Source organism: Eucyclogobius newberryi, unplaced genomic scaffold (assembly GCF_026437365.1).
Source record: "Eucyclogobius newberryi isolate DKJ021-1_F unplaced genomic scaffold, fEucNew1.0.hap1 SCAF_20, whole genome shotgun sequence".
NCBI classification, from domain to species: Eukaryota; Metazoa; Chordata; class Actinopteri; order Gobiiformes; family Gobiidae; genus Eucyclogobius; species Eucyclogobius newberryi.
The window spans coordinates 9,148,134-9,165,529 of record NW_027315835.1 but is presented as its reverse complement, the minus strand read 5'-3'; the positions used below and the strand labels follow the sequence as shown (position 1 = coordinate 9,165,529).

The 17,396-nt window shown below is 39.1% G+C and overlaps 1 protein-coding gene across 1 annotated transcript in view; it reads right to left on the bottom strand.

Moving 5' to 3' along the window:
* LOC140368916 (cGMP-dependent protein kinase 1-like) overlaps window positions 1-16,911 on the bottom strand; it is an 83,149-nt gene extending 66,238 nt beyond the window's left edge. Inside the window, exons 1-2 of the mRNA XM_072456081.1 lie at window positions 16,519-16,911; window positions 5,257-5,423 (exon numbers count right to left, since the gene is read on the bottom strand). Of these exons, the coding sequence (XP_072312182.1) occupies window positions 5,257-5,423; window positions 16,519-16,835 (484 nt within the window). The 5' untranslated portion in view covers window positions 16,836-16,911. The remainder of the gene's footprint in view (window positions 1-5,256; window positions 5,424-16,518) is intronic.
* Between the last annotated feature and the right edge of the window lie 485 nt (window positions 16,912-17,396).

The window sequence follows — 17,396 nt, the reverse complement described above, 5'->3', positions numbered from 1 at the left end:
AATCAATGTAATCTTCCCAGTAGGAGTTTGTGTGGATAAAAGGGAAAAGACGGAGCTTCACAAAGGATAAAAAACAAGTTTGCTAATTAGGTTTGAATAGGCTTTTGTTGGTTAAAAGTCCTGTTTTTGTTCAAGTCTTTGTATTCATCAAAAGAAAGTCTAATTTGGCAATAAATCAATACTCTAAACTAGTCCGCGATTTGTTTTTAATTTTTTTTTTGATTAGTCAATTATTATTCAACAATTATTTATATTCTACATTGAGACTTTTAAAATAAATTATCAATAAAATAAAGGTTGATGGTGAGTGAAGGCTTCTATCTAGATGGAGAAAATTTACAAAAAAACAGTGAATTACTAACGAAAAACAGAAATTGCTTATTCTTTTTTGACATTTAAAAAAAAAAAAAATTAACACTGTCTTTGTGATAGAACTTTTTATAGAATGTGTTTTAAGCATTACTTATTAAAATCAAAAAAATAGTTTCACTGTCGACAAGTCATGATAAGTCGATTCATAGTTGCAGACCAACTCAATATGGCACTAAACATTTTTATTATGCATTAATTAAATTTTTTGTATTTATTACTCAGAAATACCTTGAAAAATGCCATACTGTGGAACATTTAAAGCAGTAGCATATCCATGGAGACGAGCACTTCATTACAAAAAACTCAAATACACACAAATACTTGAAGTGAACTCTTGATCAATGACTATTATTCACGTCAAAAGTGAACCTAAATATACCTTTATTATTGCTTATTTGTCATGTTTTAAACACCACAGTGAATTATTAGATTATTAGTGTCTTTGCACCAGCTTTTGAGCGGCAGAACGAGCGCGTTTATCATTCAGAACCGAATTGACTAATGAATCAATACAGCTTTGTTTTATTACATCGTTTTGTGAATCACCGGAGCGATAACTGCGATCACGACGACTAAAACTGAACAAAACCAGGTTCGTTATTCCGCATTATTCACCCAACCGCGGCACAAATCAGCATATTAACAAATAACACCAAAACACACTCTCTCTTCTCCCCACATTCTCAAATTAAACGCTCGTTATGTCATCTGAAGCCCAACAACAAAACACGTTCAGCTCTTCTCTTCTTCTCTGCCGTATTGAGCTAAAAATACACGGCGGGTCCACGTTGCAGATAGCATGTGCGGCGCGTGGATGCTAGGGGCGTAGCGGGCCCTTCACGGAGACGCACGGAAAAGGTCGGAGCGGGCTAAATTTAAACGCCGGCAGCCTCCGCTCGAGAACTTGAACGCAGTTTCCAGGTCACGTATTTGTCTCGAGAGCGCTCGTGCGATTGGACAAAGGCGCCGAAGATGAAAGAGCTCAAAAGGACGCGATCAGATGGTTGTTGGGACGGTTAAAGGTGCACTATGTTGCTCCTCTGACACTTGCTCGTCTCCACTGATAACACCGATTTGAAGCGCGATACATTGTAACATCAAGACGAAACAACTCAAAAATCTCAGAAAAGCCTTTAGTAAATGTACAGTATCTTTTAACACATATTAAGCCGAATGACACACTTAAAGGCGCAATGGACGATTTTTCGTCGATTTGAGAACGCAGGTGGAAGTGCGCATGCGCACTCCCCGTGCGGACTGATACAACACACACGTGCGTTTGTTTATTAGCGCAACGGAGCGCATTGCATCGCTCGTCTCCCGTAGATTTCTGTCCACTTCTGCGTCAGCTCGAACTGTCTTTCTCCGTCTTCATTTTGCCCCGTACACTAAGGAACTATATTATGATAGATCCATGCGCTTAGGCACGCGGAAATGTGGGGACGAGCCTGACGCGGCTGCAGGTGAGTGGTAGGTGCGTCTTATGATTGATACGTGGCAGGACAAATGATTTATCCACGCCACGAGGAAATATGATAAAAAATTTGCTGAAAAAAATCGTCCATTCCACCTTTAAGTTATTAGTTAGTTATCTCAAATTCAACTTACAGGTCATTTATTTGACTCTCTAACGCTCATATTTTATTGTTCTACATAAAAATTACGGCTGCAACTGGGGATTATCTTGCTATTCGATTATTCTTCCGATTAATCAATTATTTGTTGATGTTGGTAAAGATTGTTTGCCAAATTGCATCGCGATAAAGCTAAAGTAATTCAGCTTGAGGACATGTTTATCGAGTATACTTGCAGAAAAAATAATCGTAATCAGAAACACTAAATGTAAGTCATAAAACCTCTCCTCGTCCTCCAATAAATCAAAGCCGGAACAATATTTTTAGGCTGAATATTTATCACGTGGGGAATTGTTTGCACTGAACTTTTAAGTTCTAACATTTGCAACGATTCCTTCTGCTATTTATTTATTTATTTATTTATTGCAGCTCATGTTTTTCATAAAATTGCTCTGTTACAAAAGAGTTTCGAGGGCGTGTGTCTGTGGAATGGAATAGTTTAAATATGATTGTTTATTGAGACATTATTGAGACTTATTTTATTACTTTCTATACAAATCCATGCAGCAAAATTATGTTGAGTATTTAAACTAGGCCCAAGCTTGGTCAAATATAAAGCTTGAAAGGCAGAATTAGTCATGAAAAAATATTAACAATTTTCCCACTGTTTTACATTCACATAAAAAGGACGGCATGTGTTTTAATTGTGTCATTGTATTTTTATTTGCTGCTGTTGTTAACCCACTGAAAACGTAATTGCAGGGCATCTGATACAATAAAACCTTTGCTAAATCCATTTCACCCTGGAGAGACACAGAGACCACGAGAAAGGACTGTTTAGCAAGCTTTATTACGTGGGTTATTTGGCGCTCAGACCCTGGCGGAAGACGTTGCGATCATGGGCACTCCATGATCTATTTGTATTAGATGTCTCCCCCTGGAGCCTGGAGACTGGTGGTGGTAGATGTTAAGAGAAGGTAGAGGATGAGGGGAATGCAGAGGAGGAGCTGGGGAGGTGGCGGGTCGCAGTACGGTTTGAGCGGCCGAGCCATCAGCCTGAGGGCTTAAATGCGACCGCCTGGTGCTGATTGGGAGCGGGGAGGAGTCACTTGAGAGCGTTGATTGGGGATGAGGAGCAGGTGCGAGGGCCATGATGCAGACGTCCCCTGTCCTTTCACCCTCCTTCTTGGCCGGGAAAAACTGCATAACCTCTTTGGGATAAGCGCAGAAACCTGGGAGAGTCCATGGTGAAGGAGGGATCTGACTCTCACAGACGGACAGGCGGGCGCCCGCTTGAGTGCGATGATGGCGCTGGGAAGAGGGGTCCTTCCATGGTGGCCTTGATGTAGATGGGTGGAGTTAGGTCTTCCAGGCTGAATTTACGCAGGCTTCATATCCCCAACACTGCACACTAGACCAGCTCACTACGGCAACTCAAGACGGGAAAAGCAAAGAAACAAAAGGAGATACGCTGTGTTTTATTTATTTTTTTATCTGTATTTTGACGTTTTGAGAGTTGTTCCGCAGCTCCGTGTTCCACATACTGTACGCTACAGAGAGGAGAATCCACACTCACACTCCCGCGAGGACAACTTTGACTGATATGCAACATGGATCTCGTCAGGAAACTTTATCAAAACTCTGAAAATCAACTTCTCAAAACTGATATTGCCCAGATAATTCAATTCTAACATGTTTTGGCTTGGTATTTCGCTCATTTTAAAGCGTTTGTGGTAAAATAGTCAAGTTATTCCGCCGGTATTTCTGCACAAACAAAACACTGTGGTTTGGCTGAGTGTGTGTGAGAACATGCCCCCTGCTGGTGCGAGGAGTGAAGCAGTTCAAATGGAGCTAAAAACAATAGCCGCTAGCAAAGAACGTTAGTGTGCACACAAACCACCAGAAAATTGGTCGTAACTAGTCGACTATAGAGAATAATTGTAGATGAGTCACAAGAGCCATATTTTGAAACTGAAAAATATCACAATAAATGATAATATTGAAACAAAATTGCACAATATACAACAAATAAAAAGCTGAATGAAACACTTTTCTACTTAAATATTAAACAAGAATTCATAAAGGTTACTTAATCCACACGCTGCGGTTCAAATTGTATGGTACTGCAATAAATTAACAAAAAAAGATCTACATTAGTGCGAAGAAAAAAATATTGTTCCATCTTTCATTTACTGAAAGATAAGTCAATATAGTAATTAATCGTGACAGGCTTACCTGGTCGTATTTTGATAAGCGTAATCGTTATCTGGACGGTACAGACTCTAACACGCATACGAAAAGACCTTTTTTTATAACAAAGACAGTAGAATTGTGACATCGAATTGTCAAAAGGGAAAAACAATTTCTGATTTTTAGGAATAATACATTTTATTTGTAAATATTCTCTGTCCAGAAGGCTTCCGTCACCATATTTCAACCTTTATTTTGTTAAAAAGAAATCTCAGTGTACATAAGAATATTTGTTTGACTAAAGAAAAATTGTCCCGCAGACTAGTCAGTTACTAATATAATTGTTAGCTGCAAAATTAGAACAGGACCAGGTCTACATCAGGTCTAAAGGCTCAAATCATGTAGGCTGGACTTTTATGAGACCCCATGAGAATTATGACATAATTTGCTATCGCGCTTATACTTTAATATGTTTATTTATACTACAAAAGCATTTTTTTTTACTGTTCAATTCAGCCTTAATATTTAAATTGCTTCACTCCAACATTTGGGAATTGAGGTATTTCTTTACATTCATATTATTTTAAAGGAGACATGAAATGCTTGGTTCAGGTACTTAGTATTAAACTTAAATAAACATAAATAGATCAGAATATAACATTTTGTCCATTATACATCACAATATTGATCTAAACGTGTAAGTAATAGAAACAGATCCATTGACTTCCTGTTCAAACTGATTAGCCCCGCCTTAAATGTCACCGTAACAAGCTGCCGATTGTTATTTACATGTTAAAAAGTGACAGCGAGACATTTAAGAACCTACTTGTGTCACTCAGAGTTAAAATTCAGCGCAAGGACGCGGGCGGGGATGGGAGGTAGGTGAAAACAGGACTTTTCTGAGCACTCGAGTCTCAGTTGCAGGACAAAACGGGATTACTCAAACATACACGCATCAATCAAGATACAACTTTGAGTACACTAATGATGAGGAAACACTGTTGTAACAAAGTCACAATCTCATTCAAGTTGATTTTTCATGATATGTCTCCTTTAAGAAACAAAATATAGTAAATGGTATGTTTCTCTATCGATCTTCACGTGATCTAATGCCACTTACCTTCCATGACAAAGACCAGGGACCCGACCTCGCCCTCTTTGATGATGCAGGCGTCCTCCCCATAATCCACCGGGTACATGCAGTCCACGATCTCCTGGATCTGGGACAGCTCCAGGTTCTTCATGAAGTCGTTGTCCAGGATGGCGTCTTTTATCAGATCCTTAGACCTGGACATTTGAGAGGGACACAAGAGGAGAGGAGGACAATTGGGACTGTCAGTAAGAATGAATAAAAGAATGTCTCAGTCTTTTTAGAATAACATTTTTTAGACAATATTCGGTCAATAAACAGAAATGTGTTGAAACTTGTGTTTAAACTTATTAATTGAGGTTTAATTATCAGACAAATGTGAAATGTCTGTCAAATGAATCTCAAAATTGCAAAAATATCACCTTTTACCCATTTTGAAAGTTTAAAACATTACTTATTTAATTGTCTTTTTGTAGCACTTTTTTTACATGAATATACTGAATATTAAAATGTGATTATTGCTGCTTGAATATGCTGAAAAAAAATTAAATGATAAACTTGAGACAAACGGCAAAAATGAAATAGACAGAACTGATTGAAACAGATCTCTGTTAATAATAGAAGATATAATTCAGATGATTAAAATATAGGTTACAGTCAGATAGTAAACAAGATCAACCAATGTTATAAAATGATGTAAAATTGGATTAATATCTGTGACAAATGTGTTCCTGAAGGCACAGTAAAGAACAATGAATGCTGAATTAGCTTGAGCATAAAATTGTTGATAAAATACTTTGTTTTTATTATTTTAAAACCCAATATTGCATAAGTAGCCATTATAAAGTACATAAAACAACCCAATAAACAATTAAGTAACTACTTCTGTAACTGTTTATGTCTCTCTTTCTGTACAATAATATCTCAATATAAGTTTATAGAGCATAATCTGTTCACAATGTAATTTAATTGTGCTTTACATAACATTCAAATCACAAAACAAATAAAAGCATAAAGAACATTTTTCAATTTTTTTCTTATTTCTTTAAAATAGTTGAATAAGTGCAGATGTAAGAGTAAGAGTTGCAATATGGAAAGTAGTTAACATTTGGTTTTACTTTCTGACCGTGCTTAATTCCTCTCCATAATTATATTCAGTTCATCTGAAAGTTCAACACTGTTCTTATTTAAATTTTTAATTGCCCGTTCTTTTTTTTAGTAAAATAAGAACATATTTGTCTAACTAGGAGCTGAAGTAAATGTCAGTGGGTTTTTAAGCTTTTTGTGAATGTTAAAACATGCAGTGGTAAAATCTTCAAAATGCTCTTTTATGACCTCTGAAGATAATTTATTTACAAAAAAGGGGGAAACATGTTATGGATAATATGGTGTTAAAGGCTGAGAAAGGACAATATAAAACAAGATATAAAAATGTATTTAAATAAATATCCCTTGAAACACATTTTTCTATTGTTTGATTGAAAAAAGATGGTTTCGCAAATTTAAGTCAACCTTTTGAGGCTTTACATTATGACCAGCCTCACATTGAAAACTATTACCGTATTTTCTGGACTATAAGTCGCACTGGAGTATATGTCGCATTTTTTGGGGGAAATTGATTTGATAAAATCCAAGACCAAGAACAGACATTTCATCTTGAAATGCAATTTAAAATAATAACAGATGAGAGAACATGGTGAATAGGTGTACGTATGCTAACGCTAACACCTTCAGCTACATGAGGCACAGACAGAACTGTGGTAAGTGTCTGGTATGTTAACGTAACACATTAACAGTTATTCAGATAACTATAGCATAAAGAACATGCTAACAAGTTTACCAAAGCATCAGTTTTACCCCAAATCACTAAATCCATTGAATTCTTCTTCCTCTGTGTCACTTCTAAACAACTCCACAAACTCCGGAGGAAGAGGAAGTGCAGATTCTTCTTCTGTGTCGCTTAGAGCCTAGAGCGCCCTCTTGAGGTTGTCAGTGTGAGAATAACAAATAATATCACATACAAGTCGCTCTGGAGTATAAGTCACACCCCAGCCAAAACTATTTAAAAAGATACGGTATAATTGTGTTTTTATTACGTGAACCTGCAAAAACTCTGATCTTCCTCCTCTCCACATTTGAGCTCTAATGACCGATACGAACAAATCAAAAAACCTCATAAGATCTACAGTTTTGGCACCGATCTAGCTCTTTAGTTTGAGCCTTTAATTTTTAAAGTATACATTGAACGGTTCTCTCTCTTCCAGGCAAAGCGTGTCGAGTGTCTTGCCTAAGGACACGATGAGAGCGTGAGCGAGGATCAAAACAAACGACCTTTGTCACTGGGCAAATTGACAGTATCGGTTATCGTCCGTATGTTTGAACCACTGATTAAATCTTAATTCAATATTTAGACAAGCTGAAGATGCGGTTAGTCTGTACGCATTTAATTCATTTATGATGGTCAGATGGAGAGCTTCAGCCATATTCTGTTTCAAAGAGTACTATGTATCACCAAGAATACTACAAGAATATACTACAAGAATATAATGTCTGTTTTACAAGGTTTCTTTAGCCACAGAAACAACTATAATTGAATAAATGCAATATAGATATGTTTAATGATACTGTGGAAGGTTTTTTTCCTATTGATTGATCACAGTTTTCTATTTTATTTTATTTTGTGGTTTGCAATACTAATTTTCTGAACAAAACCCCCAAAAATGTAAACATTTCTTCCAAAACACTTGCTTTTTCAAAGACGATTAGAATGGCTGACTCTCGATGTATTAAAATATTGTTAAGTGAGTCAATTAAACGCAGCTAATTGATAAGTTTAATAATCACCAACTAATTGAATAATCGAATAATCGTTATCTGGATTATACACGGTCCAAAACATGCAATGTACCAAGAGAAGAGGTTTTATGATTCAGACACAGCAGGATTATCGAAAATCAGAAACTAATCGATACTAAAACTATGTATCGAAACTCATTTGAGCAAGAAACAATACTAAATAAATCACATTAACAAGACAATCTGCAAAATCTGCTTTAAATGTGATCAAAAGCGACATTACTTTAGCTTTCTCCGGGTCAAATTCAGTAGAAATCTATTTTTCAGGTCTTTCACTATCGATTTATCACAAGAATAATCGGCAGACTAATCGATCGGCGAAATAATCCTTTGTTGCGGTCCTTTTATTGTAGAATGAATATTTGCCATGTAAACTGTGCAGCACAAATAGCTGTAAAGTAGGGAAAAATCGATGCAGTTCAGTTCCAAGGGGAGAAAAGTTTGAGAGTGACTTGTATATCGTGAATTGTGAATTGTCAGCAAAGTCCCTTCAACTAGTACAGCAGAGTTGCATCACGCCAGCCCAAATAAAACCAAATAAAAACGCCTTATGGGAAACTCACAATATGCTCAGCAGCGTTTTTGACAACCTGCTCGCTCCAAACACATTTCAGCTCAGCCTAAACGCTCAAATCTGTCCTGTTTTTTCGCTCCTAGCGTTAGCCACCGACGACCGGTGCGCAGCTGACTTCAAGTGACTCACCCACTGGAGGATATTACAGCAAAGCCAGAGGTTTTTCCTTCCTGTCGACTCCATAAAAACCTCCCCATAGAAATGCACTGAAAGCCCAAGTCAACACCGCCCTGCTCTGATTGGTCGGGCTGGAGACAGCTTGGCTTGTATTAAAAAGAAACCCCTCAAAAGGGTTCAAAAGGGGTCTCGAAACGCACGGTTCTTCGTCAATAAATGTGGTTTTCTGTCCTGCAAGCCCAATTCCAACCGAAAATATGGTTATAGACTGCATTTTTGTTATTGTGAGTCGTGAGTTCCTGTGCTGAAAACGCACTCGTGAGGAATAAAATGTGGAGGTCAGTAGCATCGGGGCGTACTCAAAGCCAAAGTGTCCCGGCAGACTCGTTTCAAAGAATGTACATGAGGAGATGAAGCAACATGGCATTTGGTAAATCAGAAAAAGCAGTAATTATATGTTTCCTACTTTTAAGAAACACGGAAGAGAAATGTGTGGTCACAACTTCTCTCACAGTTGTGTCTTTTTTGGTTGTTAAGATACCTACTAAACTACCGTATTTTCCGGAGTATAAGTCGCACCGGCCAAAAAATTAGAGAAGAAAAAAACATATATAAGTTGCACTGGAGTATGAAATGCAGTTGCAAGTGTGAAAATAACAAATAATATCACATATAAGTCGCTCTGGAGTATAAGTATAAGTGTAGAAGTATAAATATAAGTATAAGTCGCACCCCGGCCAAAACTATGAAAAAAGGTGCAACTTATAGTCCGGAAAATACGGTATTACCAAATCAGGCCTTTCAGTAGAAAAAAAGTGTCAATACTGTGTGACAAATGACGTCCGAGCCACAATTTGGTTCATTATAGTTGACGATGGTGATTGATTGGGTTTCTTTTTTTAGTATAGAAGTACTGTACACTATGTTCTCTTTAAAGTGGTAATTATTTCAATTAAATCCATTTCCAAGGCACATCGTGTTATACCTCAAGGCGCACTGGCTGAAAATCAAGGGGTTATAGTACATTTCATTGTGTGTTTGACTCTTCTAAACTCAGGGTTGGGACAGGACTTGGAATCATGCCTTTGACGGTTTGATGTTTCATTTAATTACAATGTTAATTTTCGCACTAAAAAACGCTTCTCGTTACATTGCTTTGCGGAGGCAGGAGACGGCTTGAAAATGACGGCGCTCCTCGTTTATTTGGCCACGTTTGTTTCCACTTCACTCAGGTGTAAAATTATTTCTCGTCTCCAGAAATACTTCAATCACTCCATTTGACGTTGTGTGTCCTAATTACAGTTTCTCGTCTGTACAGTTGCTTTTGTCAGCTGGGCTTTTTTATGTGGTTTATTATGTTGCTGTCAATGTCGGCACCTTCATTATCTTATTGACTTGTAACTCTTGTTTATACGATATTCCTCTTATTATTGTGCCAAGTGTGATTCGGCACAGGTAGATATGGTATTTTGTTGTGTACTTTTTTACTTGATAATAGTGGTAGTAGTGGTGGTAGTAGTAGTTGTAGTAGTAGTAGTGGTAGTAGCAGTAGTAGTAGAAGTGGTGGTAGTGGTAGTAGTAGTAGTTGTAGTAGTAGTAGTAGTAGTAGTGGTATTAGCAGTAGTAGTAGAAGTGGTGGTAGTGGTAGTAGTAGTAGTAGTTGTAGTAGTAGTAGTAGTAGTAGTGTGGTATTAGCAGTAGTAGTAGAAGTGGTGATAGTGGTAGTAGTAGTAGTTGTAGCAGTAGTAGTAGAAGTGGTGATAGTGGTAGTAGTAGTAGTTGTAGCAGTAGTAGTAGAAGTGGTGATAGTGGTAGTAGTAGTGGTGGTAGTAGTGGTAGTAGTAGTTGTAGTAGTAGTGGCAGTGGTAGTGGTAGTGGTAGTGGTAATAGTAGTGGTAGTAGCAGTAGTTGTAGTGGTACTGGTAATAGTAGTAGCGGTAGCAGTAGCAGTAGTAGTAGTGGTAATGTGGTAATAGTAGTGGTAGTAGAAGTAGAAGTGGTGGTAGTGGTGGTAGTAATAGTTGTAGTGGTAGTGGTAATAGTAGTAGTAGTAGGGGTGATAGTGGTGGTAGCGGTAGTAGTTGTAGTAGTAGTAGTGGTAGTGGAAGTGGTAGTAGCAGTAGTAGTAGAAGTAGGGGTGATAATGGTGGTAGCGGTAGTAGTTTTAGTGGTAGTGGTGGTAGTAGTAGTGGTAGAAGTACTTCTTATAGCACTGGACTGCAGTAGACTACATGTGCATTATGCAATACATTTTAATAATTAAATACTTTTCATAACTGCTTTTTATACACAATTATAATAAAAATTAAAAAAGTTCAACTGGACCACTGAAGGTTTGCCATAGTCATAGTAGTCGTAGTAATAGTACTAGTAGTTGCGTGGCTATTAATCGTATTAGCCATTAGAAGTATGATACACTAAATGGCAGTAGTAGCTCTGCAATGAAATATTTACGGCAGTAGTAGCGGCGGTAAGAGTAGAAGTAAAGTAGTCAAACGGTAGAACTGAGTAGTTTTAGCAGTAGTACACTGATAAATGCCATGCCATACCGGCCACTGCCTCAGACGCATTATTATGATCTTAAAACACACTTATACTTTATTTGAAAACGTGCCTCTCGGTGTTTTTACAGCCGATCCTGCTCCGTCCGCGGCACTAAATCAAACTGACGCCGTTTATTTGAACAGAGGGCAACATTTTGAGCCAGTAAAGTCAACACAGCCGCGAGCGAAAAGCACCGCATTGGTGCAACGGCCTCAGGAATGGCACGCCGGGCGATCACCGCGGCTTCTGCAACGCGGTGAGAGGCATTAGCAAACATAATAGGCTTCTGAGGGACCAATCATGGAAATCAAGTGGATCAAAAGCCGCGCACATTCTCCTAGTATAACATAGAATAATTGTGTTGGTATTACACGATTTAAACATATGATTTTAAAGGAATTGAATTTGAAAACTGTACAAATGGAGCTTTTCTGGTTTGTTTGCATGGACGAGACACTGTTTTGGCATTAAACATATCTCTGCAGGTCTACAGGTGTTTTTATAGCTTAACGATGTAACGTCCTTGAAAAATGTACTTATATACGTACAGTCTTAGAGCTCATCCTGTAATATCTTCTCCTGCAGAGCGTACTGGGGGTCTCGAAGCGTCCCCATTGTCACAAAAATGTGCAAAAATGAGTGTTGTGTGTTGTGATTTAGAATCCCGGCTCTGACAGTTCGCTGCATGTCCTCCCCTCTCTCTAATCCTTATTTCACACTAAGCTGTCCTGGCTGATAAAAAGCGACAGATCAAAAAATCCTTCAAAATAAGAGCTTAAGCTGGTTGGCTGATCAAGGTTTTGTGCCAAAAGCATCGATCTGAGATTCAAGGTCTGGATCACAATATCAGAGGAAAGCTTTTATAGATGTTTACAAATAAGGAGTTATTATAATCAAGAAATTTAAAAAAGCAACGGCCATTATAACCCTCTGACTGAAATATGTATTAAGGCTTTAATATAAATCTGAATAATTTAATATGATATAAATGTATTAAAAATCTGGACATGACATCCAAATAAAGAAAAACTTCCTGTACCATTGAAATGTTAAAGGTTTACACATTTAAGAACAGCTTTTATACATCATTAGACACCAAGCTGTAGTTATTTAGATACTTCAATGTCCTCTAACTATGTACACTTTTTCATTCGCTGATTATTCAAATTAAATTTTAAAGGCGCAATGGACGATTTTTCTGCGATTTGAGAACGCAGGTGGAAGTGCGCATGCGCACTCCCCCGTGCGGACTGATACAACACACACGTGCGTTTGTTTATTAGCGCAACGGAGCGCATCGCATCGCTCGTCTCCCGTAGATTTCTGTCCACTTCTGCGTCAGCTCGAACTGTCTTTCTCCGTCTTCATTTTGCCCCGTACACTGAGGGAACTATATTATGATAGATCCATGCGCTTAGGCACGCGGAAACGTGGGGACGAGCCTGACGCGGCTGCAGGTGAGCGGTAGGTGCGTTTTATGATTGATACGTGGCAGGACAAATGATTTATCCACGCCACGAGGAAATATGATAAAAAAATTGCTGAAAAAAATCGTCCATACCACCTTTAACACTTTATCGCAAATAAAAGGTGCACTGTGTAACTTTTCCTCTGTGGAGGTTCTGTCTTCATGAAGATTCCTTTTTTTGCCTGAAATATTCCACATTACAGCATTCAACGTATCTGTACCTCCGTCGAGACAAGCAGGTGACACCGCCGCCGGGCCAAGTAACAGGTCAGATCTGTGGAGAGGCGAACCTGCTCACAGTTAAAGGTGGAATGGACGATTTTTTTCAGCAATTTTTTTATCATATTTCCTCGTGGCGTGGATAAATCATTTGTCCTGCCACGTATCAATCATAAAACGCACCTATCGCTCACCTGCAGCTGCGTCAGGCTCGTCCCCACGTTTCCGCGTGCCTAAGCGCATGGATCTATCATAATATAGTTCCCTCAGTGTACGGGGCAAAATGAAGACGGAGAAAGACAGTTCGAGCTGACGCAGAAGTGGACAGAAATCTACGGGAGACGAGCGATGCGATGCGCTCCGTTGTGCTAATAAACAAACGCACGTGTGTGTTGTATCAGTCCGCACGGGGGAGTGCACATGCGCACTTCCGCCTGCGTTCTCAAATCGCCGAAAAATCGTCCATTGCGCCTTTGAGAAAGAACGTTTTTCTGAACATTAAAAGTAGAATAAATATATATATATATATATATATATATATATATATTTTTTTTTTTTTTTTTTTTTTTTTTGAGCAAGTAAAATAGATGTGTTAAATGCCATACTGTGGAACATTCCAGAAATAGTTTCTACAGGAGTTAGGGTTTATACTGTAAGAATTAAGGCTAAAGTTTGAACAACAGTTGCTCATAATATCTGGCAAATTTCTAATGCTTTATTTTGTGCATCAAATCTTTTTCATGCTTTTGAAAGAAATGACACGTCAAAGCGTCCAAACTTTCCCCAAAGTTCACCTGCCAGTACCACATGTTTACTTTTCAAAATAAACCATATGGGTTGATTTATGCCATGGATGATGGACATTTTCAAACTAAAAGCACAGCAGGTCCAAGGTCCCGGTCGATCATTAATGTGTCTGGAAAGCGCTTACGCCGCGGCCGCCGAGGGATAGCCACCCACACACACTTCTATTTGGCCTCAGAAACAACACACACACACACACACAATGCCTTCCAGTGTGAAACTTCGACATGTGGCGGCGCTAATCCGTGGGACGCTGAATGAGACTCCGTCAAATCTGCGCGCGAGAACGAGGGGGCGAGCTGGGATTAAAGACACTGGTAGTTCGGCGCCGTCGGAGATGAAGACAAAAAGCGTGATATAATACACTGAGCCGGAGGAAATGGATCGGGATCTGACGGTTTGAGGGGAGACGTTCTCAAATTACTAAGAATATTTGTTTAACCCTGACAGGAAAAAACAGGCAGCCTAATTTTGGGGATTAAATTCTATGGAAATGAGCATTTAAAGGAGATATACCTGCTTTTTATGCACCGGTAATACAGTGAAATCTATTTAAACTCTCAGGGTCAAAATGTAACTGCTGTGTGCTGTCTGCATCAAATTATAATGTGTTTTTTACGCAAACCAGGAAGTAATGATGGCGCTGGCTAATGAATGTCGTGGGAAAATGCTCATAAACTCATTATGATAATAATTAGGACGCTCAAAATGATTTAATAAGTGAGGAATAATAATAATAAGATGAACTAGCTCTTTTTTCCCCCACATTTTTAAGACGGTACAAATCAGGTAAAGGAGGTAAAATGAGGTTAAAACTCATAAACGCAAGAACCATAGTTGAAAGTTAAGCCACTGTTGCTCAAAATGACTATTCAAAATGATGGATCGCCACAGCTTGAGGAACCTACTGCATTTCCTCGCTCTTTCTAAATGTTTCAGTGTATTTACTTTGTGCTTCGGGGCAAAACTTGAGCGATAAAAACCCTGAAGGAGCCGAAAATGAAGCGAACAGATTTGAGGGGATGTGATTTTTTGGGCGGATGGACGTCGGCCACGGGCGACAGGCTCAGAGGAGGAGACAGACTGACAGATGGGAGAAGCGCCACATGCTCATGGACGCAGAAATACAATGCCAGGAATTCTTAAAAATGTACCGAGAGTACACACCAAGAATAATAAACACGTGAAGAAAGACAGCAACTTATACTTATAACTCAGCAAGTGAAACATGCATCGAGACTGCGTTTTATAATCACAGTTTAGGAGGGAATTGATGGAATGAAATGTGGGCGATATTGCCAAAAATCTAAATATTTCTTATTGTATGTTAACAATGCTTCAGGAATGTTCTAAAATGTGTTTATAAGCGTCTTGGTTAAGGTCCAATTTTAACAACAAAGGGGAAAGGAGCATAAAAAGAACAATAAAAGTGCAAAAATATCACTTTATACTCTCGTTTGAAAGATTACACTGGACCGTTCCGTCTCTGAGGCCATTTTGAATCGTTTTATTATAGACAACATACTTGATGATCTAATTTTGCCCTATTATATATACTGAGGGCCATTCCTGTACTTTTAAATCAAAAACAAAACAAATACTGCACTGCTAGAATTGCTCTGTTTGTGATTTTTTGTATTTTATTACTGAGGGCACAGGGGAAAAAACAGGAGATTTCACAGAATAAAACTGTCCCCAGTCCCATTAAATTCATTAACACTGATAGATGTGCACTCCCTCTGGACTCTCGGGGTAAAATGACAGAGTGCTGTAGTAAAACTCATTGAAGTCTACCCAGGGACTAAACCAGGATTAAACCACGACAACGCCAAGGTATAATTTTCAATTAAGCCAGTTCTTAATCAGGTAGAATGGCACAGTGGTGTGGCAGAGCTCCCTGAAGTCGCAACCAAGGACTAAACCAAGACTAAACCAGTACTAAGCAAGGTCTGGTGTAAACCACACAAATGCAATACAATAAATATTGATTGATTTCTTTTGGGTGGACTGTCAGCGCAGATGATGGTGCAGTTCTACACGGCCATCATTGAGTCCATCCTCACCTCCTCCATCACCGTGTGGTTCGCTGGAGCCACAGCCAGGGACAAACAGAGACTACAGAGCATTGTGTGCTCTGCTGAGAAGGTGATCGACTGCAGACTTTCATCTCTGCAGGACCTGTACGTCTCCAGGACTCTGGGACGTACAGGTCCGATCTCAGCCGACCCTTCTCACCCTGGACATGGACTATTTGAGCCACTCCCCTCAGGCAGGAGGCCACTCCCCTCAGGCAGGAGGCCATGCGCCTCAGGCAGGAGGGGAGGCGTCTTCCCTCAGAACAGTTTCTTCCCTCTACCATTGGACTCGTGAACACTTTTTAACACCTATCACTTTAATAACTCCTGTCAACAACATTTTATCCATTTGGATTGGTAATTTAACACGAAGACAAATTTTGTATTATATTTAGTCAAAACCTATTGTTGTTTTATTTTTAACACCTTTTTGCATGCATTCCTTTGTCGTCATAGTTTATATTTTTTACCAATTATTATTGATTGTTTTCTGTTTTCCATTTGTGACTTTTATTCACGTACAACGGCAATGAAACTCTGCAGATGACTCGCGGCAGCTGAAACATGTCAAGGTGAACACATCTCGCTGACAAACACATCCAGACACATCTCACAGAAGACTGCCGTGCACTCACTCTGGGCTCTTGGGGTAGAAGGGCAGCGTGGTGTGGCAGAGCTCGCTGAGGTCCACGGCGGTCGGCTCGGCGGAGATGGCCTGCCTCTTGCTGCGGTGCTGCTCGGACCCCGGCAGGACCAGGGTGTGCTGCTGGACCTGCTGGGCGGTGGCGGGCCGGATCACCGAGCGGTACTTGTCCAGCTCGTTCTGCAGCCTCTGGATCAGCTCGTCCTTTTGGTCCAACTCCAGCTCCAGCTCGTCGATCAGAGCGTCGCGTTGGCGCAGCTCCTCGATCTTCTCCTGCAGGGCGTACTGGAGGTCTCGAAGTGTCCCCATTGTCCCAGAAATGTTCAAAAATGAGCTCAACGTTATTAAAAGTCAGTTAAATGTATCGAAATCAAGCAGACGTCTTCATAGTAAGAGCGTTTTGTTGTTGCTGGCTTTTTAGTGAGCTAGCGCCACAAAAAAGTTCAAAAAAGGTAATAAATTCAATAGATAAATAGGGGTCTTCAATTGGATTTTTTTGCAAATCAACCAGAAATAACTCAAAATTGAAAAAATGGTGGTGAAAGTCCATTACATTTTGTTAAATATAAAGCTTTTACTACAGCCTATTTCATTTTTTGGTCCATCTGATGAATAAAAGGTTCTGCTACATCATCATCATGCTTCACAAATAAATTAATTCATGTCTTGTTGTTTTTCATGTCCTGGCAAATTCAGGTAAATTTACTTTTGCACAGAGCTGAATCTAAGTTGTGCACGTTCAGATGTATCGCAGAATCCAAGTTTCCCTGCTTTTTCAGATTTTGGACAAACATGATCTCTCTCATCTAAACCTAAAACTGTTTTTGGATAGTTTTTGCTTGCTCCACTAAAGTATTTCAACTAAAAATC